At 38.9% G+C, this 9145-nt stretch overlaps 1 protein-coding gene across 1 annotated transcript; it reads right to left on the reverse strand.

The window, feature by feature from the left end:
• Positions 1–231: 231 nt before the first annotated feature.
• LOC131645025 (G-type lectin S-receptor-like serine/threonine-protein kinase B120) lies at positions 232–8441 on the reverse strand. The gene is made up of 8 exons (XM_058915683.1): positions 8115–8441; positions 2144–3190; positions 1933–2049; positions 1561–1790; positions 1254–1464; positions 928–1165; positions 702–849; positions 232–622 (listed from the first exon to the last, which is right to left on the reverse strand). The coding sequence occupies exons 1-8, from the start codon at positions 8350–8352 to the stop codon at positions 320–322; spliced, it is 2532 nt and encodes an 843-aa protein (XP_058771666.1). The 5' UTR covers positions 8353–8441; the 3' UTR covers positions 232–319.
• Between the last annotated feature and the right edge of the window lie 704 nt (positions 8442–9145).

The following is a 9145-nucleotide window of genomic DNA, read 5'->3' on the forward strand; positions in this document are numbered from 1 at the left end:
GCACTTGCAGTTCTATATTTAGGCTATACAAAAACAACCCATCAAGTTTTTAGTTACCACAATATGTTTGTTTAACTTGTACATCAAGTCTTCAATAAAATTTCAATTCTATATTCATTTTTCTTAGAAAATCCTTGTTTGAAGCACAACCAAAAAGACATGTGAATTTGAAAAGTCTCGAAGTACAAATTTAATCTATACACAATGTGTTCACTTTCAAGGTTATCTAGTTTCAATTCCAGAGGCAAAAATGAAGAAAAATAACAAAACTATGGGCCATGTGTAAACAAAAATGACTCATAAAGTGCATTAACTAATTCTATCTCCCTACTAGCATTGTGACTGTGAGATCATTTGAAACATCAAGACCACCCATATAAAATTCTCTGTCCTCGGATCTCTTCATGGAAGTAACCAAAGGCGGAACAAGTAAAGGAAGAGTTGTTGCTTCACTCTCAAGCATCAACACAACATTGGACATGTTTGGTCTAAGAACTGCTGAATCTTGTACACATAACATCCCTATGTGTATGCATCTCAATGCTTTGTTTTCAGGACTAGAATCGCGAATGCAACCATCAACAAGTTCCAAGGCTCTCCGTTCGTTCCATAGATGCCATGCCTACATACATTCCATCACAATTACATTAGATTTTCGCATTTTAATTAAAAAAGTGATTTGCTATATTTGATATACTCACATATCCTATGAGACTCGAATCATCTGAATGACGAAAGCTAGTGTTTTTGCGGCCACTCACAATCTCTAGTAGCAATACTCCAAAACTATATACATCTGATTTAACTGAAAATAGGCCTTCCATAGCGTATTCAGGAGACATATAACCACTGCATGTGGTAGACTCATTTGATATTAGCCAACATCGAGAAAGAATGAGCATAGAGACGAAAGCAAATAATACTTACTATGTACCAACCACTCTAGTTGTATTGGCTTCATTCTGATTTCCACCGAATATTCGGGCTAAGCCAAAATCTGATATTTTTGGGTTCATATTTTTGTCTAACAAAATGTTACTTGCTTTTAGATCACGATGAATAATTCTAAGTCTTGAATCACGATGCAGATAAAGTAGTCCTCTTGCAATTCCTTCAATGATTTCAAACCATCTCGCCCAATCTAATTGTGCTTGCTTAATAGGATCTGCATCAAGAAAACTCCAATTTGTTAAGAATATATGATCTTAAAAATGCAGTAACAAAATGTGTAGGGTAAATGCGAAGAAACATACCGAATAAAAAGCAATCCAAGCTTTTATTTGGCATGAATTCATATACAAGCAACTTTTCTTCCCCTTCAATAGAATATCCCATTAGTCTAACCAAATTTCTATGTTGTAATTTTGCAATCAACATCATTTCATTTTTGAACTCCTCTAAACCTTGGCTCGACCGTCTCGAAAGCCTCTTGACAGCTATTTCTTCTCCAGTCGGAAGTTTTCCCTGATAAATGAAACAGCAAAATTTCATTAGATCCTTATATTAGGCCTAGAGCTAATAAATGTTAGGTTTTAAAATATAGAAGCATTTTGTTTTCACCTTGTAGACAGGACCGAAACCGCCTTCTCCGAGCTTATTTTGTTCCGAAAAATTGTTGGTTGCTGCTGACATGCAACTAAAATTGTAAAATGGAAGCTCAGTTTTGCTTAGTTGATTACCTTCCAAACTATTTTCACCTGATCCTGAAAATTCTGCAGACACATCTCTGCTCTTTCTTGCATCAAACATTGGTATTACACTTCTATTTTTGCGACGCGAAGCAGTAGAAACTGCCGAAAGAAAATAAAAAAATATAAATACACAACTTTATATCAGAAAAGCAATTCACAAGTACACTTTCTTACTATCATCTTTTAGTAAAAAAAAATAGGTACGACACGATGAATATGAATACGAATATGAATATTTCACCTTTGAGTTTTCTCTTGTTCCTCCATACCAACCATACAAACATTCCTAGACAGAATAACCCTGCGAGAACAACCGATATTATCACAATCACAATCTTCTTGATTTTCCTTTCGTCGCCTGAAAAATAGTTTTAAACTGATAAGTAAGAATCAAAATCAAAGAACTACATTGCATAAAAACAAAGCTAAATGGACTTTTTAGAGTATCTTACCTAATTCCGAACGAGCGAGACGAATGCGCAATGTACTCCCTCCATGTCTAAATTTTTGAAGATCTACCAACTCTCCATACCAAGCCATGCAACCAATTCCAATAACTTCTGCATAAGCAGTACAAGAACCATTCTTCAAACAATCACCTTCACAATCCGTAGTATCTACCACAATCGCGAAATCGGGTAACTTCATACACCTAAGCTTCAAAAAACCATCTTCTCCCAAACTATCATTCCTCATATCACCCTTCAATGCTGTCGTCCTCCTACATCCACCTGACCAACTCCGTTCAAACCCTTTTAAGCAACTACATTCAGCCAAACCCGAAACCGACAAATCACAAACTGCAAAATCACCACAGAAGTTATAAATCTCACACTCATTATGAGGCCCTTTTTGTATCTCAGTCCAATTTTTCTCATTTTGGTTCCAAATAAACTCTCTTTCGTAACCATCCGAACCAATTTGAAACCTCACATAACTAGGATCATTCAACAACAACTCCTTATTATAAACAAAATACCTATCTCCATTATTAGTATCCCAATTAAGAACAAAACCATGAAGAAAACTAGCTGTCATATCTACACCAGTAAAAATTCTACCATCCCAATAACCACTTCTCCATTTTCTCTTCTCTCCTTCCCAAACAACTATCTGTGGTGGTAACCCTGCTGGATCAATTCCCATTGTATGGTTCCCTAATGAAGGATCTGTACTTGATTTCCATGAAGTCAAGAAAAAGCTCTTGCTATTCACATGAACATTCATCCCAGGTACATAAGTATCACTTGGATTTTCAAAGCTTTCCCATAACACCACTTTCCCATTTGAAAGAACAAGGTTACCATCATCTTGAAGAACAACCTCGGAGTTGTTTTTGTTGTTCTGAGCAATGGAAACATTTGTAGACCAGAGTTGTGTTTCATTTTCGTCGAGGATAACTAAGTTGCCGTTTGTTGACATTGTGAAGGAACCATTGCTGCCATTGATGGGTTTGTTTCTGTTTGCAACCCAAATGACTTGGGGTCCAGGAATGTTGTTGTTGTGAATTCAATGCCAAGAACAAAGTATAAAACAAGGAAGAATAAAGGACAAGGAAGAAGAGGAACACAAGAATTGGTTATAACTGCTATTCTTTCACTTTCTCTTAAAACAAGATTACAAGTTTACAAGAATAACAAATAACCTCTCTCACCCTAAATTAGGATTTGCAGCTTAGCAATGATGAGAGACTAGTATGCTATTTATAATAAAACCTAACATACTAACTAATGGGCTTTTTCCACAAGGCCCATTACACAAGTCAACTTAATAAACAAGCTAACTTAACAAATTAGGGTTTAAACACTAAAACCTAATTTAACATGCTAACAACCCTAGCATCTTCGACACAAGCATGTGAACAACCTTCGACTTCATGCTTAACCCTGTCGAACCAAGAAGCTACCCTTCGGCCATACTAGAGTTCGATCCAAAATCTCACAAATCTCCACCTTGGATCTAACTCTACAACATCAAGGGAACAAACTAGCTTTCTTCATGCAGCTTTATCAGCTGCATACAGTGGAAAAACTTGCAACTCGGCAATGTCTTGGTGATCATATCAGCAGCATTGTCTTCAGTCGAAACCTTCAGCACTTGGACTTCTCCACGCTCGATTACTCCTCTGACGAAATGCAGCCTCACATCAATGTGCTTAGTTCGCTCATGATAGGCTGAATTCTTCGACAGGTGTATTGCACTTTGACTATCACATTTAACAGTGATACCTCGACCTTGAAGTTTCAGCTCCTTCGCAAAACCTTCAAGCCACAATGCTTCTTTCACAGCTTCAGTTAATGCAATGTACTCCGCTTCAGTGGTTGATAGAGCAACAACCTTCTGAAGTGTTGCTTTCCAACTAATTGCTGTGCCAAACATAGTGAAAACATATCCAGAAATAGATTTCCTGGAATCCATACAACCTGCATAATCAGAGTCGACATATCCTTCGATTACTGCTTTACCATCTTCACCCAAGGCTCCACCATAAATTAGGACTCTATTCAGAGACCCATTTATGTACCTTAAAATCCACTTCAATGCTTGCCAGTGAGCCTTTCCAGGATTCGCCATGTACCTGCTTACAAGACTTACTGCGTATGCTATGTCGGGTCTAGTACAAACCATAGCATACATCAAAGAACCAACTATATTAGCATATGGGATGCTATTCATATAGGCTCTTTCCACATCAGTACTGGGACACTGATCAATACTCAGCTTGAATTGAGGGTTTGTTGGAGTCACAACTGGCTTCGAATTCGACATACCAAACTTTTCAAGAATCTTCCGTAGATATGCCTCTTGAGATAGACATAACTTCGACTTCTTTCTATCTCTTCGAATGTCAATTCCAAGAATCCTGGAAGCAACTCCCAGATCCTTCATATCGAACTCCTTATTGAGTTCAGCCTTCACCCTCATCACATCTTCGACACTGTTGCTTGCTATGAGAATATCATCCACATAAAGCAACAAAATAACAAATGAATTACCAGGTCGAAATCTGAAGTAAACACAGTGGTCGAACTGACTTCTAATGAAACTTATGCGTGCCATGAACTTGTCGAATCTCCTATTCCATTGTCGAGGAGATTGTTTCAGCCCATACAAAGATCTCTTTAACTTGCACACATAATCTTCCTTCCCCTTTTCGACATACCCTTCAGGTTGCCTCATCAGGATCGTTTCATCTAGATCACCATACAAGAACGCAGTCTTCACATCCATCTGTTCCAGTTCAAGATCGAACTGTGCCACCATGGCAAGCAACATTCGAATGGACCTATGCTTCACAACAGGAGAAAACACATCATTGAAGTCGACACCTTCTTTCTGAGTGAAACCCCTTGCAACTAACCTTGCCTTGTATCTTTTCGACGTCACTCCTTCAATTCCTTCCTTAACTTTGAAAATCCATTTACAGCTGACTAACCTTGCCCCAACAGGTTTCTTGATCAGTTCCCAAGTATGATTATCATGAAGAGATTTCATCTCATCATCCATGGCCTTCAGCCATTCAGTCTTATTTTGACTCCTCATAACTTCCTTATAGTCTCTAGGTTCTTCGTCTAGAACCTCACTTGCAGAGATTAAGGCATAAGCTATAAGATCTGCATATCCAAGTCTTTGAGGTGGCTTGATGACTCTTCTCGACCTATCTCTCGACAATAGGTAGTCATCGTCAGTTTCCTCAACTTCAGCATCTTCTGCTTCTTCTTCGACTTCATCTGGGATATGCAATTCAGCATTAAAATGCTCCACCTCAACAGGAATCTCTACCTGTTCCAGCTCTTCGTCAGATGTTTCTGTACTTCGACCAACATCATCAGTTTTCTTAAAAGCCATTTTAGCTTCATTAAAAACTACATCTCGACTGGTGATACACCTCCTGTGACCTGGCTCTAGGCACCATAGCCTATAAGCTTTGACTCCTTCAGGGTATCCCATGAACATGCATTTCAGAGCTCTAGGTTCGACCTTGTCTTGCCTAATGTGAGCATAGGCTACGCAGCCAAATACTCTCAGTTTGTCGAGATCTGGTGGATGTCCCGACCAAACTTCTTCAGGTGTCTTCATATCTAACGCTGTCGAAGGACATCTGTTTATCAGATATGTTGCTGTCGAAACAGCCTCAGCCCAGAACACCTTTGTTAACCCCGCACTAGTCAACATGCATCTGACTCTCTCCAAAATAGTTCGATTAAACCTTTCAGCCAAACCATTTTGCTGTGGAGTACCTGCAGTAGTTCTATGCCTTGCAATACCAGAGGCAGCATAAAAACTGTCGAATGCCTCATTGCAAAATTCAAGGCCATTGTCGGTTCTCAACCTCTTGACCTTTCTGCCAGTCTGATTTTCAACCAGAGTCTTCCAACTTTTGAAATTCTCAAAAGTTTCATCCTTAGTCTTCTGGATGAATACCCATAATTTTCTGGAATAATCATCTACTATGGATAGAAAATACCTTGCTCCTGAATGTGATGGACACCTTGCAGGCCCCCAAAGATCAGCATGGATGTAATCAAGGGATCCATGTGTTCTTTGTTTGCCTTTGTTGAACTTCACTCTGCAAGATTTTCCAAGTACACAGGGTTCACAAAACTTCAGCTTTTCGACTTTGTCTCCACCAAGCAGATTTTGTTTCCCTAATTCGACCAGACCCCTTTCACTGACATGGCCCAATCTCATGTGCCAGATTTCTGTTTTCGACAAAGGTTTCGTGGATGCAACATTTGTCGAACCACTTACAACTTCAGCCTCAAGGGTATACAAGCCTTGTTTCTTCACGCCTCTCAAGACTTCCTTCGAACCCTTCATGACTCTTAGGATACTTTTCTCTCCTTGGAAAAAATATCCTTTCTTGTCGAATTCACCAAGAGAAAGCAGATTTCTCTTCAAATCAGGAACATACCTGACTTCAGTCAACAACCTTATTGACTCATCATGGAGCTTGAATCTCACAGATCCAACACCTTCAATCTTGCAAGCCTTGTTGTTTCCCAGCAATACTGATCCACCATCTTGATCACATAATTCCTCGAACAAGTCTTTGTTTGGAGTCATGTGCCAGGTGCAACCTGAATCCATAATCCACTCCTTCTTAGAGTCACTGCTTGAAACTACAAGAACATCAGATGATTCAAAATCATCTTGAACAATGGCTGCATTGCCATTATCCTTACCTCCATGATCTTTCAGGCGTTCAGGGCACACCTTTCTTGTGTGACCCTCCTTCTTACAATGATAGCATCGAATGCCAGATGCTTCGCCACTGTAAGACTTCGACTGGCTTTTGCCTTTCTTCTTGTCGAACTTACCATCCTTTCGTAAGAGTTTTCCTTTAACGGCTAAACCTTCGCCAACAGTCGAAGGTTTATGCTCCTTTCGTTCATTCAAGTCCTTAGAGTACAAGGCTGATTGAACTTCTTCAAACGTCAGGGACTCCCTTCCATACAAGAGAGTTTCTTTGAAGTGAGCATGTGATCGAGGCAAAGAACACAATAGTAACAGCGCTTGATCTTCATCATCGATCTTCACATCAATATTTTCAAGATCAAGAATCAGCTTGTTGAACATGTCCAACTGCTCAGCCAATACTTTGTCTTCAATCATCTTGAATGAATACAAAGCTTGCTTCAGGTAGAGTCGATTTACCAGCGATTTGGTCATATACAAACTTTCAAGTTTCACCCATAACCCTGATGCCGTCGTCTCCTTTGATACCTGCCTGAGAACCTTATCACCAAGGCTCAACAAAATTGCGCTGTGTGCCTTCTCAATCATAGTCGTCTTCTCTGCTGCCGTTAATGCAGCATTCATGGCTGCCTCTCCCTTCAACGCTTCCAAACAACCCTGCTGAACCAGTAGGGCTTTCATCTTCAAGCGCCACAGACCGAAATCATTCACTCCGGTGAACTTTTCAATCTCATACTTTGTTGACGGCATCTTCTCCACGCTCACCGCACCAATTTGTTGTGAATTCAATGCCAAGAACAAAGTATAAAACAAGGAAGAATAAAGGACAAGGAAGAAGAGGAACACAAGAATTGGTTATAACTGCTATTCTTTCACTTTCTCTTGAAACAAGATTACAAGTTTACAAGAATAACAAATAACCTCTCTCACCCTAAATTAGGATTTGCAGCTTAGCAATGATGAGAGACTAGTATGCTATTTATAATAAAACCTAACATACTAACTAATGGGCTTTTTCCACAAGGCCCATTACACAAGTCAACTTAATAAACAAGCTAACTTAACAAATTAGGGTTTAAACACTAAAACCTAATTTAACATGCTAACAACCCTAGCATCTTCGACACAAGCATGTGAACAACCTTCGACTTCATGCTTAACCCTGTCGAACCAAGAAGCTACCCTTCGGCCATACTAGAGTTCGATCCAAAATCTCACAGTTGTAGTACCAAATACCAACGTAACGAGAAGAAGAGTTTTGAAAACCGAAGAAGCCCATCACGAAGTTGAAGTCATTGGAGACTAAAGCTTCACCTTCTCTGTCTCTGATGAAATCACCATGCTTGATACTGTCTCTGGAAGTTGAAGCGGCACCTGAGAATTCTGAACAGAAACATAGGAAACATAATAAACATGCAAAAGAAAATAAGGTTTGGTAATGGTTTTTTGTGACCAGCATCATTTTGTTACTATTTTTGTTTGTGAAATTTGTGTTTGAATGATAGTGTATTAATTGATATGGTTCTTAAAGACACGTTTTGATAATGTGTACAAGTGTTGACTAATGAGGCTTATTTAGATTAGGAATAATGTGGAAAATGTGTATTATATTATATAGTTTGCCTTTTTAATCATAGAGGTTGACCAAGAAATGTTGATGATATGTGGGACAAAGGTTACGCGGCAATGGACGTGGGTGGTACTTGCTACTTTGACATATAAGAGTGTGAGGTGTTGAAATTGTATATTTTTAAGTGAGTATTTAACACATGAATATAAATATATTGAAGAGATTCCAAAAATGAAGTTTCTCAACATGTCTTCACTTGCTAACCCAACGATGAAAGTCCAATTCAAAATACTATCGCAGAGAAGCGACAAACAGGTAGACCCTTTTCGAAGGACCGTGTATATCCAAACCGCTTGCCTATCATCGGTTATTGGATCTAATCAGACGGTCTCCCGTATTACGTGTTGAGCAAAGCAGAAGTGATTTTAATCGTCCATCATATAAAAGTTATTTTTGTTGAGAGAGACACCACATATTCACCCAAAAATTTAAGACATTAGGTATATGGGTTTCTTCACTTATAAAATTCTCAACCTCCATTTTTGTAAGAAATGTGAGACTTCAAACTTAACCACACATCATATAAAAACACTTTTACGCGCCTAACAAGTATTTTTCATTCATGCCTTGACCTCACAAACTTGAGCGTTGGAGTGTTAACCTTGCAGACACACTGATAGAGTAG

The sequence above is a fragment of the Vicia villosa genome, linkage group LG1, assembly GCF_029867415.1.
Source record: "Vicia villosa cultivar HV-30 ecotype Madison, WI linkage group LG1, Vvil1.0, whole genome shotgun sequence".
Classification (NCBI taxonomy): domain Eukaryota; kingdom Viridiplantae; phylum Streptophyta; class Magnoliopsida; order Fabales; family Fabaceae; genus Vicia; species Vicia villosa.

Coding starts and splice junctions, on each gene's coding strand:
- LOC131645025 (XM_058915683.1), bottom strand. CDS start 8,352: ATGATGCTGGTCACAAAAAACCATTACCAAACCTTATTTTCTTTTGCA. Junction 2,050..2,143: donor TCTCGCTCGTTCGGAATTAG/GTAAGATACTCT, acceptor ACTATTTTTCAG/GCGACGAAAGGAAAATCAAG. Junction 1,791..1,932: donor GAACAAGAGAAAACTCAAAG/GTGAAATATTCA, acceptor TTCTTTCGGCAG/TTTCTACTGCTTCGCGTCGC.